Genomic DNA, 20,823 nt, shown 5'->3' with positions numbered 1-20,823 from the left:
CTTAAGGTACCACCCCAATTCCGTAAACACGGGTACCCTCATAGATATCATCCTAAAAACTTGCCCTCCAAATACACCTCTGCCTGTTTTTCAACCAAGATCTCAGCGATCACTGCCTCATTGCCTGCATCCGTAAGAGGTCAGCCTCAAACGACCTCCACTCATCACTGTCAAACGCTCCCTGAAACACTTCAGCGAGCAGGCCTTTCTAATCGACCTGGCCGAGGTAATCCTGGAAGGATATTGATCTCATCCCGTCAGTAGAGGATGCCTGGACATTTAAAAAAAATTGCCTTCCTCACCATCTTGAATAAGCATGCCCATTCAAGAAATTTAGAACCAGGAACAGATATACCCCTTGGTTCTCTCCTGACCTGACTGCTTAACCAACAGAAAAACACTCTATGGCGTTCTGCATTAGCATCGAACAGCCCCCGTGATATGCAACTTTTCAGGAAGCTAGACAACCAGTATACACAGGCAGTTAGAAAAGCCAAGGCTAGCTTTTTCAAGCAGAAAATTTGCTTCCTGCAACACAAATTCAAAAAAGTTCTGGACACTGTAAAGTCCATGGAGAATAAGAACACCTCCTCCCCAGCTTCCAACTGCTCTGAAGATAGGAAACACTGTCACCACCGACAAATCCACTATAATTGAGAATTTCAATAAGCATTTTTCTACGGCGGCCATGCTTTCCACCTGGCTACCCCTACCCCGGACAACAGACTGCCCTCCCCTCTGCTACTCGCCCAGCCTTCCCCATTTCTCTTTCTCCCAAATACAGTCAGCTGATGTTCAAAAGAGCTGCAAAATCTGGACCCTTACAAATCAGCCGGCTAGATAATCTGGACCCCTTTCTTTCTAAAACTATCTGCTGAAATTGTTGCCACCCTATTGACTAGGCTTTTCAACCTCTTCTTTCGTGTCGTCTGAGATTCCCAAAGATTGGAAAGCAGCTGCGGTTATCCCCTCTTCAAAGGGGGGGACACTCGTGACCCTAACAGCTACGACCTATATATATCCTACCCTGCCTTTCTAAGGTCTTCGAAAGCCAAGTCAACAAACAGATTACACGACCATTTCGAATCCCACCATACCTTCTCCGCTATGCAATCTGGTTTCAGAGCTGGTCATGGGTGCACCTCAGCCACGCTCAAGTCATAAACGATATCTTAACCGCCATCGATAGGAAACAATACTGTGCAGCCGTATTCATTGACCTGGCCAAGGCTTTTGACTCTGATCAATCACCACATTCCTCATCGGCAGACTCGACAGCTTGGTTTCTCTAATGATTGCCTCGCCTGGTTCACCAACTACTTCTCTGATCGAGTGTTCAGTGTGTCAATCGGAGGGTCTGTTGTCCGGGCCTCTTGCAGTCTCCATGGGTGCCACAGGGTTCAATTCTTGGACCGACTCTCTTCTCGTGTATACATCAATGATGTCGCTCTTGCTGCTGGTGATTCTCTGATCCACCTCTACGCAGACGACACTATCTGTATACTTCTGGCCCCTTCTTTTGACACTGTGTTAACAACCCTCCAGGCGAGCTTCAATGCCATACAACTCTCCTTCCGTGGCCCCAATTGCCTTAAATACAAGTTAAAACTAAATGCATGCTCTTCAACCGATCGCTGCCTGCACCTGCCCGCCTGTCCAACATCACTACTCTGGACGGCTCTGACTTGGAATATGTGACAACTACAAATACCTAGGTGTCTGGTTAGACTGTAAACTCTCCTTCCAGACTCACATCAAACATCTCCAATCCAAAGTTAAATCTAGAATTGGCTTCCTATTCCGCAACAAAGCATCCTTCACTCATGCTGCCAAACATACCCTTGTAAAAACTGACCATCCTACCAATCCTCGACTTCGGTCATGTCATTTACAAAATAGCCTCCAAAACCCTACTCAATAAATTGGATGCATCTGCAGTGCCATCCGTTTTGTCACCAAAGCCCCATATACTACCCACCACTGCGACCTGTACACTCTCGTTGGCTGGCCCTCGCTTCATACTCGTCGCCAAAACCCATGGTTCCAGGTCATCTACAAGACCCTGCTAGGTAAAGTCCCCCCTTATCTCAGCTCGCTGGTCACCATAGCAACACCTACCTGTAGCACGCGCTCCAGCAGGTTTATCTCTCTGGTCACCCCCAAAACCAATTCTTCCTTTGGCCGCCTCTCCTTCCAGTTCTCTGCTGCCAATGACTGGAACGAACTACAAAAATCTCTGAAAACTGGAAACACTTATCTCCCTCACTAGCTTTAAGCACCAGCTGTCAGAGCAGCTCTAGATTACTGCACCTGTACATAGCCCATCTATAATTTAGCCCAAACAACTACCTCTTTACCTACTGTATTTATTTATTTATTTTGCTCCTTGCACCCCATTATTTCTGTCTCTACTTTGCGCTTCTTCCACTGCAAACCAACCATTCCAGTGTTTTTAGTTTTATTTACTTGCTGTGTTGTATTTACTTCGCCACCATGGCCTTTTTATTTTTATTTATACATATATTTGTTTGCCTTCACCTCCCTTATCTCACCTCACTTGCTCACATTGTATATAGACTTATTTTTTTTCACCGTATCATTGACTATATGTTTGTTTTACTCCATGTGTAACTATGTGTTGTTGTATGTGTCGAACTGCTTTGCTTTATCTTGGCCAGGTCGCAATTGTAAATGAGAACGTGTTCTCAATTTGCCTACCTGGTTAAATAAAGGTTAAATAAATAAATAAATAAAAAAGAGGTGCTTTGGAGCATGTAGCCGGGAAAAGGGAATTATAATTATTAGATTCAGCCCAAGGGCACAATGGCCCCTGGCCGCAAAAAGCACAGATTTTTTTAAGGGGCATTGCGGCCACACACAGGGGATGGCATTATTAAGTGCTTGTCAAATTGTGAATGAGCGACTGATGAAGTGTGTACAGTCTGCACAAAAAAACAAAGCAGAGCTCATGCCTTTCATGCAACTTTTTTCAAATAGTCATTAGTCTCATCATGCAGCCTTAGAATGTATTAAAACTCAAAACGTATAGCCCAACGTTTGTATCACAACTAAAGTTACATAAATAACTCTAAATTAAGCATACACTGTAGGAGCACCTGTTTCTTTGTTAACCGCTCAACACAGAATAGATGCATGTGTGCACTCCCTCAAATCATTTGGAGAAAATATCCTTTCTATTTTATTCAGCTTTGATCAATTGTATTCTTAATAATAATACTAATACTATAAAATAATATGAAACAATGCCACGGAATTCTATGTAAATCTTGTCTGCTAAATGAACTAGTGTCGCCCACAGCCATTTGGCATAGCCAGATCAGGACCTAACATAATGACAACTCAGAGTATGCTATTATTTTCTTCTGAAATAGACTACATTTTCTTCTTCTCATGTTTCTTTAGATCTGTCTATAATAAATAATGGATTTGTTGTGATGGTGTAGCCTATATTACATTGATTTATTAGACTTTCAAATGTAGATGTTCCAAAGGTCTGCATCAGTGGCTTGAAGGCAATTTATATTTTCTCGGCTCACGTCAAAGAATTTAACGATTGAGCACAATAGCAGTCCATACCAAATGGAACACCCCTTTTACCACATAATTACCAAGTATTTTACCATTTTACCAATTAAAACCCAGCTAAGTAGCAGACTAAAATACAGTATAAAATAAAGTATAGCCTAGTCTAATTTTTATCTCATGTGTTCTTCTTTTCACCCTTCAAGCTCTACCTAGTATGATTAACAAGTGTGACCTGAAAGGCCAGACTGCTCTCATCTTGGCGGTGTACAGGGAAAAGGTGGCCTGTGTAGAGATGCTTCTGGAGAAGGGGGCTGACCCAGACCTCGCCAACAAGGACAGAGAGACCCCACTCTACAAAGGTAACACATTTGCCTTAGAGACCTACTAAGACCTAGATTATATGCCTATCACTTTGTAATTATCCTTTTATTTTAGGCGTACTAAGTCATAGGCTACTTGACTGATAATAAAATTATGTGTTGGGCAGCAAGATCAGCACACTGTGAGAAAAAACTGAATGAAAAACTTGCCCTTCATGGGTTTGAAAGAAAATGACTGGTACAAGAATTCCTCCAGCCGAAGCCTACACCGATCTAATGCTTTAGCATTTGTGGGGAATACTAGTGAACAAGTGCACACTTCATGAGAAAGGAAAGGTATATGGGGGGACAGGGATGGCTTGATATGAGAAATACAGCTACACTCAAAATCTGCCATTACAGAATGTCTCTTCCAATACCATTCTAAGCTGTCTTACATACACTGGGAATACCCCCAAACCCTTGTTTAGGAAACACTGTCTTCCATGACTAACAAAGTCTGGGATTTCTTCCATTTAACTTGATCTTTGACTGTATTCCACAGCTTGTGAAAGTGGTAATGCTGAGATTGTGGTCATGCTTCTGAATCACGGTGCTGTGGTGAACAAACACTGCATTCAGGGCTGTACAGCTCTCCAGGAGGCTGTGAGCCGCAACAACGTGGAGATCTGTGAGATCTTGGTCCAGGCCGGGGCGAAGCTCAGCCCAACCAACATGTACGGTATCGCGCCCCTCTTTACTGCAGCCCAGAGTGGACACGAGGAAACACTTCGATTTCTCATTAAACACGGTATGTCTTTCCCCTGGGAAAATGGGTGAACTCTGTAGGCCAGCGGTCACCAACCTTTTCTGAGTCAAGATTACTTTCGCAGTCAATAAGCAAGCATAGAGCTACCACTCAGATTTTTTTTAATGGCTTAAAAAATGTAACATTAACCTAATAAAAACAGATATTCTGTAAGATTGAGGTTTGTGGAGTAGGCCTAATATATGATCACAGCATATTAGCTACAACATGCTTGGCCTGCCAATATTGTTCTTCTCAGACCATATTATATTTCAAACTTACGAGGCACAACTGAGCATGAATTGAAATAATTTGCAAATAAGTACCTTTTTTATTTTACTGGACTGATGGTATCTGCTTCTGATGGTAATGGTGCTTTCAAGACAACTGGGAACTCGGAAAAAAACAAGGTCAAATCATTACGTCAGTGATCAGAGGTCTAGAAAGATGCTAGAGTTTCCGACTTGGAATTCCAAGTTGGATGACCGTTCAAAACGACTTTTCACAGTCGGATCTCGTTTTTTCCTGATATCCCAGTTGTCTTGAACGCACTGAAGACAGAAGTCAGAGATTTCCCAGTTCCCAGTTGTTTTGAACACGGCATTAGTATCAACGAAGGGAGGGAGAGAGCAGCAGAGAGTCTAACTCTCACTGTCCCTGCTCTCTCCTTCCTTTCTTCTGGTGAGACTGACCAGAAAGAGAGGACACCATCTTCTACCAGATAGCAAAACTCGAGTCGCACCGCATCTGCCTCATGCACAAATTCATGTTATTCCTATGACCAGAAAAAGTTAAATATTCCTTGATATTAAAAGAGACATGACGATCTGCTAATAATGGGAGCACTTTGCTTATCCGGTGCGCAGGGCTTCTGAATCAAGTACACCTACCACCAACAGCAAGAAAAAAAAGGGAGCACAAGTCTTTATCACAGCCTTTATCGTTGAGTTTTTTACAGACATGTTTGGTGATCGACTAGGAATGCCTTGATGAACGGCCAAAGGGCGCAGATCACATAAAACGGTCATGGAGCTCTTACTATGGATCGTTTGTTGACTTTTCTAACTGTCAGTTGCGCTGAATATGTTCTAGGTGCTGACATCAACAGTGAGGCAAGTGATGGGGCCACCGCTCTGTATGAAGCGGCTAAGAATGGCCATGAGGACATTGTGGAGCTTCTTCTTTCTCAGGATGCTGATGCCAACAAAGCGGGCAATAAAGGACTTCTGCCACTACATATTGCTGCCCAACGAGGAGCTGATGGGTAACTGCAATTAGCTTACAATACCTTGATACATGGGAATACTACAAATATCAATGCACAGCACCCTTAAAGCAGAACTGAACTCTAGAACTAACTTCTCTTGTCGAAAACAGCATATGTAGCATCACAACTAGTCAGAAACATTTATTCTAGTCATAAAGTCAGTATCGTCCAAAACAGAGTTTTGTGTACAAGAGTTTTCCATGACTTACATGAAGGTTGGCTTTTGATTTCTACAATGCCCACTAACACGGGATAAACATCGGCGGCGTTTGAGGTCTATCCAGAGACCGACCTGCCCAGCAGCACAGCTGTTTGGATTTGTTTACATAAGCAGTGGTGGAAAAAGTATCCAATTACCATACTTGAGTAATAGTAAAGATACCTTAATAGAAAATGCCTCAAGTAAAAGTGAAAGTCACAAGGTAAAAAACTACTTGAGTAAAAGTCTAAAAGTATTTGGTGTTAAATATACTTAAGTATAAAAAGTAAATATAATTGCTAAAATGTGACTTGTTTCAGGAAACTAGGTGTACTTCCCAGAAGTGCCATTTGAACTCAAATTAGCTTAAAATAGCGAGCGATGTTATTTCTTTGTTATTAGATTCGTTGTTGGACTAAAAACACTGTAAACTCATCAGGAATTCAAATCAATAGAGATACATAATGGTGTCTCAATTTAATCAAGCTTTGAAATGATAACATTATTGTAAAATGTTATCTGTTTGTGCTTACTTGCGGTCAATTTGCAGTGTACAAGTTATTATAATTATGTTCCAGCCCCTGACCATCTGCACAGAACAGACTTTTTAAATCACCCAGCAGTGCCATTTGCAGAAGGGGACATAACTTGGGAGGGGGACTGGGTGTCCTCCCATTTTTTCAGGCATCTAAAGCACATTTCCTGCATTTCTACACAATGGCCCTTTTAGCCGTCTCTATTTAGAACAACAAAAATAAGCAAAAATGCCCACAGTCATTAAGCTAGGTAAGATATTATTAAATGTTTAAGTGATTGATAAGACTGAACTAAGACTGAATCCATGATAATTCAATAATCAATATTGTGTTGCACCTTTAACCAATAGCCCAACAAATGAACAACTCTTACAAATAAAGTACAAAAACAACTTTTGATTGTCTTTAAGACATCCTCTATATCAAATTTCAGCCAGACAGCCCAGCCAGCCAGAGCTAACTGCACACGGGACCCCCACCAGTCTCGTCAATAACTCAACTCTCCCCAACACAACTTCTAACACACATCAACACACAGAAACAGTACACCCTCCACAGAATTCATATCATAAGCCTAATAGTACTTGCACACAATATAGCTGGGTCACCCCGTCCTGCCCCTAGGGGTCCACGACCCTGTAGCGCCCCAACCCAACACACCCCACTCAGCTTTAGGATCTTAGTAAAACATTCATTAACGGCTTCAGGTGTGTTAGGCCAAGGCCAGAGTGACAACAGTAAGGACTGAGCAGCCCAGCAGCTAGGGATTGTCTAAATATCCCCTGATGTGGGCATGTTTTCAATACAATACAGTATTCCATAAAAGACATCCAGACCCTGTGAAAGTTGCACAGTGTATCCTTAATCTTAAAACAAATCGAATGATGCTGTACATAACTTTACATTTCTTCCATACATTGTGGGAGGAAAATCAACCTTCCAATTAATGGCAATGCATTTATTAGCCACTATTTTATTTATTTATTTAACTAGGAAAGTCAGTTAAGGACAAATTTGTTGAGTTTTGTCATATATTGTCAGTATGTTGTGGTGGATTGGGAGACTAGGGAGGTGGGTGTTAGAGTAGATGAGGGCGAGCCAAGGATGGGGGAGGTATAGATAGAGGGGATAGTGACTGGGACGGACATACAGGTTAGAGAAGATGTTAGGGTTAGAGGGGGTTGGACCTGGAGGAGATACAGCCAGGTAGATCCATGTAGTCAGTCATCATGGCTCATAAATACATAGTTCCCAGTTAGTTAGTTACCTTCCAGCTCGTCATCAGGCCACCAGCCCAGGTCACAGGCTTGACAGGTAAACTCATCCCGGACAATCTCATTGTCCTTACAGGTAGTGCAGATCCAGCAGCAGCTCACCTCGCCCTTCCTGATCACCTGATCACACAGAGGTCAGAGGTCACAGGCTATCAGTCAAAACAGTAACAATACCCAAACCACAACAAATCACAACCCCCACACCACTAACCCCAATCAGATATAAAGACGGGTATTAGTGTCTAATATGGCCTTGATGGTGCAAGTTTAGGCCCTTTGCACCACTAGGAGCTAAAATGAATAAGTCAAGTCAGGTGCATCATTATTATTATTATTTTATTTTTTTACCCTTTATTTAACTAGGCAAGTCAGTTAAGAACAAATTCTTATTTACGATGACGGCCTACCCCGGCCAAAACCTAACCCAGACGACGCTGGGCCAATAGTGTGCCGTACTATGGGACTCAAAATCACAGCCGGTTATGATACAGCCTGGAATTGAACCATGCACTGTAATGACACCTCTAGCACTGAGCTGCAGTACCTTAGACCACTGCGCCACTTGGGAGCCCATATAAAATGCTAGGTTACACAGTTTCTTCTGATAACGGTTTCCAGTATAAACATTTCCAAGAAAACAACAACAGGGACAAGGGAGAATCTGTAGACATGCTGAGATAAAAGTACATACTCTTTGCAAGAATTCAGCCAGCCTTCACAAGACCACAACATATGCAAATATGTCCCCTTTTGAGCTTTACACCTCCAGCAGATTAATACAATTTCTGAGTGCATGATATTCTGTTTCACTAGCATATAGTAGGTTCTATGGATGGTCTTAAACTGCAGTAATTTATGTCTGAGATTATATGAACATGACTGGGCATTCTAACATATCTGTATCGTTTCATCACCAGGTCTTCCTCACGTTTTAGATTTACAATTTTGTGTCAACGGTGAAAAGCCTCTGTCAACCATTGATACAGTTTGGAAATCAACTTTGGAGGTTTGTCAGACTGCCTTAAAATAGCATCTGGCTTGTCCAGTGTTTGCTGGACAGAGAGAATAAAGTGTTGTATCTGCAGAAAATGCACCTCACCTCTGTCACAGACTTGTCTCGCCTGGCTGCCTAACTCTACTGAGACCTCTGTCACAAACTGATGCTCCTAAAAAAATACTTTGGTGTACATTTATACATTATATTATCCAATAATAGAATCAATGGTTCAATAATTGAAATTACCATAATTCCCAGATCCCAGACTGTAGCTTTGAACTTAAGCTGCTGTCCTGTAGCTACTGTAGGTCAATCAATCAATCAAATGTATTTATAAAGCCCTTTTTACATCAGCAGAAGTCACAAACTGCTATACTGAAACCCAGCCTAAAACCCCAAGCAGCAAGCAATGCAGATGTAGAAGCACGGTGGCTAGGAAAAACTCCCTAGAAAGGCAGGATCCTAGGAAGAAACCTAGAGAGGAACCTTGCCGTTCACCTTCGCACCCCTGGGCCAGACTGCACTCTAGAGGCTAGCACTGGAGTAATATGATAAAAAAATGTGGTTCTAGGCAGGATTCTAGCAGCCGTGTTTAGCACTAACTGAAGTTTATTTAGTGCTTTATCCTGGTCACCGGAGACCAAAGCATTGCAGAAGTCTAATCTAGAAGTGACAAAAGCATTGTTTAGCTTTTCTGAATAGTTTTTGGACAAAAAGTTTCTGATTTTACAATGTTAAGAATATGGAAAAAAGTTGTCCTTGAAATATTCTTGATATGTTTGTCAAAAGAGAGATCAGGGTCCAGAGTGATGCCGAGTTCCTTCACAGTTTTATTTGAGACAACTGTACAACCATCAAGATTAATTGTCAGATCCAACAGCAGATCTCTTTGTTTCTTGGGACCTAGAACTAGCATCTCTGTTTTGTCTGAGTTTAAAAGTAAAACCTTTGCCGTCATCCACTTCCTAATGTCTGAAACACAGGCTTTCAGGGTAGGCAATTTAATTGAAATGTACAGCTGTATGTCGTCCACGTAGCAGTGAAAGTTGACATTGTGTTTCTGAATGACATCAACAAGAGGAAAACTATATAGTGAAAACAATAGTGGTCCTAAAACAGAACCTTGAGGAACGGCGAAACTTACAATTGATTTGTCAAAAGACAAACCATCCACAGAGACTAACTGATATCTTTCCAATAGATAAGATCTAAACCAGGCAAGAACATGGTCTAATGCCATTAAAAGGTCAATTACCACCTTCACGAGTGCAGTCTCGGTGCTATGATGTGATCTAAAACAAGACTGAAGCGTTTCGTATACATATATTTGTCTTCAGGAAGGCAGTGAGTTGCGGTGCAACAGATTTTTTTTAAATGTTGAGAGTAATGGGAGATTCGATATAGGCCGATAGATCTTTTACATTTTCCAGGAAAAGGTTTGGCTTTTTCAAGAGAGGCTTTATTACTGCCACTTTTAGAAATGGGGATAAACATACCTGAATTGTCCAATAGAAACTCTTGTTGCAACTGTTGGACTAATGATTACACCCTAGAACGGATGGAGACAAGAATGTGCAAAGTGGTATTGAATGTGTCATTGTCTGTCACCTTGATTACTAAAATTTCTCTTGACCTGTTCACCTACGTTATAAACTTCCATTTATAGGCTCGGTTGTAGCAACATCATGATGGGCATAGGGAAAGTGTGAGTATCCTATAGTAGCCTAAACCTATCGATATTGCATTAAGCTGGTTGAACGGAATATGAATGACAGTCATCCAATATGCTGTAATAGAAATAAGGCCATGCTCATAAAAAAAATATATTGTCCTCCCTCATCTTAAACGGCACTGATCGCCGCTGTACTCTACCTCCTAGTTTCTGTTTCCAACTCCACTGACTCACATGCACCTTTCTCCGCACCTAAACTGAAATGAACAGAAGTTAGAAAGGGACTCTCAACCAATGAAAATGCTACTGTAATCTTTCAGTTCGTAAAGTACACAATGCAAAATGCTAGGTTTAGTCAGAACTGTGACACATATTCTAGACACACCACAACAAAGCTGTGAAGAAATGTTATTTTTCGGAATAGAATGTGTACTGTATGCCTTGTGTCCTGTGACGGTATTTCTTGTGGAGACTTGGATTACTCGGATTCCAATTGGAGAATTCCAGTTGGAGGATTCCGGTTGGAGAATTCCAGTTGGAGGATTCCGGTTGGAGGATTCCTGCTATCAGAAGGGTAGTAACCAGGAAGGGAATTCTCCATCTGGGAATACTCTAACTGTGATTTCTGAAAAATATGGAAACTTTAGGAATGTTTTAAGGGAATGCTTTAACCCGAACACTAATCTTCCACTCTGGGCACCCCCTAATTTCCTCTGTGTGGTTTTCTATTTCAGTATCGTGTCATTGCTGATCAAAGTCACCAGCAAGTACAGAGTGAATCGCAGTGGAGTCAGTCCCCTCCACCTGGCCGCCGAGTGCAACAGGGATGCAGTTGTGGAGGTCCTGATTGAGGCCGGCTACGACGTCAACGCCATGCTGTCAGATGACCGCTCCATGATGTATGAGGACCATCGTAGCACGACTCTCTACTTCGCTGTCGCCAACGGCAACGTGGACGCAGCCACCATGCTTCTAGAAGCCGGCGCCATCCCAAACCTGGACACCTTCAACCCGCTACTGGTAGCATTGAGGCAGGGTAGTATCGAATTGGTCATTTTGCTGGTGGAGCACGGTGCCAATGTCAACGCCAACGTACCCACTCACCCCACCTCGTTCCCGGCCACCCTCATATTTGGTATGAAGTACCTGTCCATGCTGAAGTATCTGATGGACAATGGCTGCGACGCCCTCTCCTGTTTTAGTTGCACTTATGGCAGTGGTCCACACCCACCACATCAGGATACCTCTGAGAGGGATGACTTGCACTACAATACCAATACACTCAGAAACACTGGGGAACCTGTTCAGGTAAACAAAATAACAATTAAATGTTTAGTATGTGCATATGTGTAATATATTTACATACATTCTAAATATAATGCTTGCAAACTACTTCCGGCGCCGAAAAGAGATGGCCGCCTCGCTTCGCGTTCCTTGGAAAATATGCAGTATTTTGTTTTTTTATGTGTTATTTCTTACATCGGTACCCCAGGTAATCTTAGGTTTCATTACATACAGTCGGGAGGAACTACTGAATATACGATTAACGTCAACTCATCATCGTTCCTACCAGGAATATGACTTTCCCGAAACCGGATTCCAAGTGTTTTGCCTTCCACCCAATACAATGGATCTGATCCCAGCCGGCGACCCTGTGCGACGCCGTAAAAGGGGCAAACGAGGCGGTCTCGTGGTCAGGCTTCGGAGACGGGCACATCGCGCTCCACTCCCTAGCATACTACTCGCCAATGTCCAGTCTCTTGACAATAAGGTTGATGAAATCCGAGCACGGGTAGCATTCCAGAGAGACATCAGGGATTGCAACGTGCTCTGCTTCACGGAAACATGGCTAACTCAAGAGACGCTAACGGAGTCGGTGCAGCCAGCTGGTTTCTTCATGCATCGCGCCGACAGAAACAAACATCTTTTGGTAAGAAGAGGGGCGGGGGGGTATGCCTTATGATTAAGAGACGTGGTGTGATCATCATAACAACACACAGGAACTCAAGTCTTCTGTTCACCTGATCTAGAACTCCTCACAATCAAATGTCGACCGCATTATCTACCAAGGGAATTCTCTTCAATCATATACCAGCCGTATATATTCCCCCCCAAGCAGACACATCGATGGCCCTGAACGAACTTTATCTGACTTCTTTGTAAACTGGAACCACACACCCTGAGGCTGCATTCATCGTAGCTGGGGATTTTAACAAGGCTAATCTAAAAACAAAACTCCCTAAATTCTATCAGCATATCGATTGTGCTACCAGGGCTGGAAAAACCCTAGATCATTGTTATACTAATTTCCGCGACGCATATAAGGCTCCCCCGCCCCCCTTTCGGAAAAGCTGACCACGACTCCATTTTGTTGATTCCAGCCTACAAACAGAAACTAAACAACAAGCTCCCGCACTCAGGTCTGTTCAACGCTGGTCCGACCAATCTGAATCAACGCTTCAAGACTGCTTCGATCACGCGGATTGGAATATGTTCCGCATTGCGTCCAACAACAATATTGACGAATATGCTGATTCGGTGAGCGAGTTCATTAGGAAGTGCATTGACGATGTCGTACCCACAGCAACGATTAAAACATTCCCAAACCAGAAACCGTGGATTGACGGCACATTCGCGTGAAACTGAAAGCGGCGAACCACTGCTTTTAACCAGGGCAAGGTGACCGGAAGCATGACCGAATACAAACAGTGTAGCTATTCTCTCCGCAAGGCAATAAACAGGCTAAGTCCCAGTACAGAGACAAAATCGAGTCGCAATTCAACAGCTCAGACACAGAGGTATGTGGCAGGGTCTACAGTCAATCACGGATTACAAAAAGAAAACCAGCCCCGTCGCGGACCAGGATGTCTTGCTCCCAGACAGGCTAAACAACTTTTTTGCCGCTTTGAGGACAATACAGTGCCACTGACACGGCCCCCTACCAAAACCTGCGGGCTCTCCTTCACTGCAGCCGAGGTGAGTAAAACATTTAAACGTGTTAACCCTCGCAAGGCTGCAGGCCCAGACGGCATTCCCAGCCGCGTCCTCAGAGCATGCGCAGACCAGCTGGCTGGTGTGTTTACGGACATATTCAATCAATCCTTATCCCAGTCTGCTGTTCCCACATGCTTCAAGAGGGCCACCATTGTTCCTGTTCCCAAAGAAAGCTAAGGTAACTGAGCTAAACGACTACCGCCCCGTAGCACTCATTTCCGTCATCATGAAGTGCTTTGAGAGACTAGTCAAGGACCATATCACCTCCACCCTACCGGACACCCTAGACCCACTCCAATTTGCTTACCGACCCAATAGGTCCACAGACGACGCAATCGCAACCACACTGCACACTGCCCTAACCCATCTGGACAAGAGGAATACCCATGTGAGAATGCTGTTCATCGATTACAGCTCAGCATTTAACACCATAGTACCCTCCAAACTCGTCATCAAGCTCGAGACCCTGGGTCTCGACCCCGCCCTGTGCAACTGGGTCCTGGACTTCCTGACGGGCCGCCCCCAGGTGGTGAGGGTAGGTAACAACATCTCCACCCCGCTGATCCTCAACACTGGGGCCCCACAAGGGTGCGTTCTGAGCCCTCTCCTGTACTCCCTGTTCACCCACGACTGCGTGGCCATGCACGCCTCCAACTCAATCATCAAGTTTGCGGATGACACTACAGTGGTAGGCTTGATTACCAACAACGACGAGACGGCCTACAGGGAGGAGGTGAGGGCCCTCGGAGTGTGGTCAGGAAAATAACCTCACACTCAACGTCAACAAAACAAAGGAGATGATTGTGGACTTCAGGAAACAGCAGAGGGAGCACCCCCCTATCCACATCGACGGGTCAGTAGTGGAGAAGGTGGAAAGTTTTAAGTTCCTCGGTGTACACATCAGGACAAACTGAATTGGTCCACCCACACAGACAGCGTTGTGAAGAAGGCGCAGCAGCGCCTCTTCAACCTCAGGAGGCTGAAGAAATTCGGCTTGTCACCAAAAGCACTCACAAACTTCTACAGATGCACAATCGAGAGCATCCTGTCGGGCTGTATCACCGCCTGGTACGGCAACTGCTCCGCCCACAACCGTAAGGCTCTCCAGAGGGTAGTGAGGTCTGCAGAACGCATCACCGGGGGCAAACTACCTGCCCTCCAGGACACCTACACCACCCGATGTCACAGGAAGGCCATAAAGATCATCAAGGACAACAACCACCCAAGCCACTGCCTGTTCACCCCGCTATCATCCAGAAGGCGAGGTCAGTACAGGTGCATCAAAGCAGGGACCGAGAGACTGAAAAACAGCTTCTATCTCAAGGCCATCAGACTGTTAAACAGCCACCACTAACATTTAGCGGCCGCTGCCAACATACTGACTCAACTCCAGCCACTTTAAAAATGGGAATTGATGGAAATTATGTAAAATGTACCACTAGCCACTTTAAACAATGCCACTTAATATAATGTTTACATACCCTACATTACCATCTCATATGTATATACTGTACTCTATATCATCTACTGCATCTTGCCATCTTTATGTAATACATGTACCACTAGCCACTTTAAACTATGCCACTTTATGTTTACATACCCTACAGTACTCATCTCATATGTATATACCGTACTCTATACATCTACTGCATCTTGCCTGCGTTCTGTACCACCACTCATTCATATATCTTTATGTACATATTCTTTATCCCTTTACACTTGTGTGTGTGTGTAAGGTAGTAGTGTGGAATTGTTAGGTTAGATTACTGTTGGTTATTACTGCATTGTCGGAACTAGAAGCACAAGCATTTCGCTACACTCGCATTAACATCTGCTAACCATGTGTATGTGACTAATAAATTTTGATTTGATTTGATTTGATTTAATGCCAATTAAGAATAAGGGGGATTATTAGGTGGCCAAAATGGACATTTAGCCAGGACACCAGCTTTAACACCCCTACTCTTGCAATAAGGGGGATTTTTAATGACCACAGTGAGTCAGGTCACCCGTTTAACATCCCATCCGAAAGACAGCACTCTGAGCAGGGAAATGGCCCATTCACTGCCCTGGGATTCGATCTTAAGACCGGAGGCCAGAGTGCTCCCTACTGGTCCTACAACACCACTTCCAGCAGCATCTGGTCTCCCATCTAGGACCAACCCTGCTTAGCTTCAGAGGTAAGCCAGCAGTGGGATGCAGGGTGGTATGCTGTCGGCAACAGTTGTAAGTACTATGTAACAATGGCAAGAAAGTGTATCCAAACGCGCTTTAGCCCAGCTTGATCAAAAAAGGTAATCAGTTCCTAGACTGAGGGACTTGAAAATCCCCAAAACATTCCTTACCCCAGGACACTTCACCGGGTTGAAATATAGAAAAAGGAGCACTCTCTTTCATAATATGTATTGTCAATAAATTATCGGATCTATGCAGAAACAGATCAATTTAATTTCCCCCTTTATAGTCACTCATTGAAGTGTCCTGTGGTAAGGAATGTTTTTTTGATTTACTATGTAATAATGTTTACCTACACTGTAAACGTCTATAATTGTTAAGCTGTCATGTTAGCACATAGGTATTTGGGACACTTCTTGTAAAGTAGAGACTAAAAAATACAATATACCATAGCCTACCATTGCTTTTTGTGTTTCCATCATTAGTTCTGTGAGGTAATCTTTACTCGCTGGGCAGGACCCATCATAGATGTACTCCTGAATTACGTTGGCCATGTGAAACTCTGCTCCAGACTTACTGAGCACCTAGATAGCTTGGAGGACTGGGAAGTCATCAAGGAGAAAGCAAGTGAGTGTCATGTACACATACTGTACATACACACAGACACACCTACACATACTACACAACATAAGGTAGCATTTTGGTATAGCAGGACTGTATGCTTGGCTAATAAGCAGGGTTCATACCAGCCTGTTACAGTGGTGCCTTGACCTGGATCCCAGAGCTAATCTCTAGCTAGCAGCTGCTGGCAGGCTCATAAGGGACCGAGTGGCACTGTGGTCTAAGCACTGTATCGCAGTGCTAGAGGTGTCACTAGAGACCTGGGTTTGATTGATTAAAAATAATTTTCCCACTGTGAAGTGTCAGGTAGCTACTGGATTTCTGTGGCTTTACAGCGCCCGCCACCAATTATGCTTTTGGTTTGGCCCGGTACTCAGAGGGGGAAAAAAGTTGAGCAAGGCTTGTAAGAAGAACAGAGAAACGTGCAATATCTCCTCTCTTTCTCTCTTTCTCTCTTTCATCTCTCTCTTCTTAGCAAACCCTCAAAACTGTGAGCTAACTTATAACAAATCAATTAGTACAGTCACATTTTATGGTAAATTCATAAGCATGAAAAATTATTATATTGAAAATTATATTTTGTCAAATGGGGAAAGTTTCTATTGTGAAGTGATGCGCATCTCACATGTGAATGCTAGTTTTCAAAACAAGTGGTAGTTGGTAACGGTTATATTGGGATCAATTTTGAGAGCTCACTGACCACTGTGGAAATATTGTCAACCTTTAAATAATTATCTGAACCTCAGGCAGTAGGCTCAAGCAAGCCTGTTTCTCTCAGTGCAGCTTGCCCTGCATGTCTCTCAGACTCTGGCCAGCAGCGAAAGCCTATCCTCCTTATTAATGTTCAAAAAAACAATGTGAAGGCCAAAATTCGGGGGGGATAGCACTAATCATGTTTATGCAACCTAATAATCATCCTTACAATACTTCTAGAACCAACTTAACTAAAGTTTGGGAAGCACTGATCTGGCTAAATGCACAAATGCCAGTATGCTGCAGCCAGCCTGCATGCTGCATCAGTTAGGCTACAGGTTATTTAGCTCATTGCTAAATAACACACCAGCCTGATAATATGGACCAGTATGTTGTTAGCCTAATTTCTGGAGGGGGAAAATATATTTTAGACGATGAAAAGTGTGGTGAAGGGTACACAAACAGAATAATGGGTTATGACATGTAAATGTAGTTAAAGCAGGGGTTTGATGGTGACTTTCTGAATTATATTAGTTAGACCAAGAGTTTAAAGTAATACAGAAATGATTGGTATTTCAGTTGTGATTGTCTAAATTATCAGAAAAGTTTTGTATGTATTTTCCCTTAAAAATTAACCAGAAACCACCATTTCACAGCTATTTCTTTTTTTCTTCTTTTTTGGGGGGGTAGAATGCCCCCAAACCCCCTACAAGGGTGTCAAACCCCGAATCCATTGACCCTGAACCCCCCCAATATTCAACACAAAGTTATGCCCTTGGCTACTGGGGTTACTGATGTGATGAGGGGGAATTCATGCATGCACACACGACACTGCCCAAACAGCCACTTATTTGGAATGACTTGTGCACATGTTATGTACTTTCTATATACAAGCATACTGTATCTGTATCTGTATACAGTATTACTGTATCTGTTGCCATTGTCTTCCAGCGCAATCACGTCCACTGATGCAGCTGTGCAGGCAGAAGATTCGCCAGCAGGTTGGAATCCACAGACTGAGGTGCATCAAAAAACTGCCCCTCCCACCACGACTAATCAAGTACCTCAACCACGAAGAGCGCAACCAAGAAAATGTTTTGTGAATAATAGTGTGTGACATTATAGTCAAAGTAAGAGATGATGAGGGACTACAGCACAAAATCTCTTGACATAATCAGTGTTTTTGGTGTGAATCCTTTTACTCAAATTTGAGCAGTAATATAGAGCAGTGCTTACCAACATGGGGTACTGCAAGTGGTCCTCAATTTATTTTATTATTATTATTATTATTATTTTATATTTTTCTTCCAAACATAATACCAGTATAGTATATGGTATTATAAGCAATTGTACATTACTTTTTACAATGCAAGTTGTGTTTCCCCTTAAATGACAGATTTGGACACCGATAAACACCTAAATTGGAACAGAGTGGCTGTACAGTAACATGCTATACATTACACTTCATTACTTTACTTCTAATGGTTTGTGACACCTGGGACCATCATGTGACAAAAACCTCCAGGGGACCATGACACAATGTCCCAAGAACATCCTAAAAACCTCCTTGGGGACGACAGGAGGCTGCTGAGAGGGGAACGGCTCATAATAATGGCTGGAACGGAGCAAATGGAATGGAAATAGACACCTGGAAATCCATTCTCTCCAAGTGCCACCAACCTCCTGTGTTGGGGATGTCCCCGGGACAAACCGGGAACTAGACAAAACCTCCAGGAGACCATGACACAACATCCTGACCACTTTAGGCATCCGTTTCATGATGTTCCGGGGACATCCCTTATATTTGCTACCATGGTTATGCATATGCTTCCCATATTTATTCTGAAAAAAAACAAAAACAATTTAGCGCTCTCCATATAGGCCAATTCCCACCAGAGTAAGGCCTTTACAAACATACAGTGGGGCAAAAAAGTATTTAGTCAGCCACCAATTGTGCAAGTTCTCCCACTTAAAAAGATGAGAGAGGCCTGTAATTTTCATCATAGGTACACTTCAACTATGACAGACAAAATGAGAAAAAAAAATCCAGAAAATCACATTGTAGGATTTTTAATGAATTTATTTGAAAATTATGGTTAAGGTTAAGGTTAGGGTTAAGGTCATGTTTACGGGTTAAGGTTAAGATTAGGGTTAAGATCATGTTTACGGGTTAAGGTTAAGGTTAGGGTTAAGGTCATGTTTACGGGTTAAGGTTAGGGTTAAGGGTCATGTTACGGGTTAAGGTTAAGATTAGGGTTAGTTTTAGGGAAAATATAATTTTGAACGGTTGTAAATTGTGTGTGTGTGTGTGTGTGTGGTGTGTGTGTGTGTGTGTGTGTGTGTGTGTGTGTGTGTGTGGTGTGTTGTGTGTGTGTGTGTGTGTGTGTGTGTGTGTGTGTGTGTGTGTGTGTGTGTGTGTGTGTGTGTGTGTGTGTACTTGCACTTCACTTCTGACAAACTCCTCATGAGGGTGCCAAATGACTTCACAGGGGATTGCTCCATGGATAAAGTTCTGTTGACACATTCATCCCTCTTGCCCTCTAGCATTGGACGAAACTACTACAGTAGTTACATATAGGCTATAGCATGGCTATACCACATAACCAAATGCTGTGCATTATTCATGCAATGTACAGTCCATAACATGATGGCCCATATTTTTCCACATATAATAATCTACATTGTGGGTTATGTTTTATCTTGGATTGTTGTCAAATTTTGATTGTGATTATATATTGGATTGTGAATAGTCACAAACATCCATATGGTAGAGGCAGCCATTTTAGTCTTGAAACAGGTCTTAAAACCCCTCTAGAGTCAATGTCTGCGCTCCCGAGGGAATCTCATTAGCTAGAGTGGTGTTTGTCAGACCACGAGACATCCTGAAAATCGGTCTTCTCACATAATCGTCTGTAGCGTCTGAACGGTTTCGCCTAGAAACGAACCCCTCTATGGAAAGATGAGACTCCCACGAACACGATGGAGTATTCCATTTTTCTCTACAAACATCTTGGGACTCGTCAGAAGTCGGTACATGTCTGTAGACAACAAGCTCAGTCTGATGATGCTGTGACACACCGCCCTAGACCATGATAGACCCTCCACCTCCAAATCGATCCCGCTCCAGAGTACAGGCCTCGGTGTAACGTTCATTCCTTTGACGATAAACGCGGAACCGACCATCACCCCTGGTGAGATACAACCATGGCTCGTCAGTGAAGAACACTTTTTGCCAGTCCTGTCTGGTCCAACGACGGTGGGTTTGTGCTCATAGGTGACGTTGTTGCCGGTCATGTCTGGTGAGGACCTGCCTTACATCAGGTTACAAGCCCTCAGTCCAGTCTCTCTCAGCCTATTGCGGACAGTCTGAGCACTGATGGAGGGATTGTGCGTTCCTGGTGTAACTCGGGCAGTTGTTGTTGCCATCCTGTACCTGTCCTGCAGGTGTGATGTTCGGATGTACCGATCCTGTGCAGGTGTTGTTACACGTGGTCTGGGCATCTTTCTTTCGGTGTTTTTCAGAGTCAGTAGAAAGGCCTCTTTATTGTCCTATGTTTTCATAACCGTGACCTTAACTGCCTACCGTCTGTAAGCTGTTAGTGTCTTAACGACCATTCCACAGGTGCATGTTCATTAAATGTTTATGGTTCATTGAACAAGCATGGGAAACAGTGTTTAATCCCTTTATAATGAAGATCTGAAGTTATTTGGATTTTTACGAATTATCGTTGAAAGAGAGGGT

At 43.2% G+C, this 20,823-nt stretch overlaps 1 protein-coding gene across 1 annotated transcript; it reads left to right on the top strand.

The window, feature by feature from the left end:
* Nucleotides 1-3,759: 3,759 nt before the first annotated feature.
* Nucleotides 3,760-19,341, top strand: LOC111972895 (ankyrin repeat and SOCS box protein 2-like). Its single transcript, XM_070446468.1, has 6 exons — nucleotides 3,760-3,905; nucleotides 4,411-4,656; nucleotides 5,746-5,917; nucleotides 11,333-11,906; nucleotides 16,253-16,394; nucleotides 18,033-19,341. Exons 1-6 carry the CDS (start codon nucleotides 3,761-3,763, stop codon nucleotides 18,182-18,184), a joined length of 1,431 nt encoding a protein of 476 aa, XP_070302569.1. The 5' UTR covers nucleotide 3,760; the 3' UTR covers nucleotides 18,185-19,341.
* Nucleotides 19,342-20,823: the final 1,482 nt, after the last annotated feature.

The sequence above is a fragment of the Salvelinus sp. IW2-2015 genome, linkage group LG14, assembly GCF_002910315.2.
Source record: "Salvelinus sp. IW2-2015 linkage group LG14, ASM291031v2, whole genome shotgun sequence".
Taxonomy (NCBI): Eukaryota; Metazoa; Chordata; class Actinopteri; order Salmoniformes; family Salmonidae; genus Salvelinus; species Salvelinus sp. IW2-2015.
The sequence above is the reverse complement of the archived record's forward strand: the minus strand, read 5'-3'. Positions and strand labels throughout refer to the sequence as shown.

Coding starts and splice junctions, on each gene's coding strand:
- LOC111972895 (XM_070446468.1), top strand. CDS start 3,761: ATGATTAACAAGTGTGACCTGAAAGGCCAGACTGCTCTCATCTTGGCG. Junction 3,906..4,410: donor AGAGACCCCACTCTACAAAG/GTAACACATTTG, acceptor TGTATTCCACAG/CTTGTGAAAGTGGTAATGCT. Junction 16,395..18,032: donor AGTCATCAAGGAGAAAGCAA/GTGAGTGTCATG, acceptor ATTGTCTTCCAG/CGCAATCACGTCCACTGATG.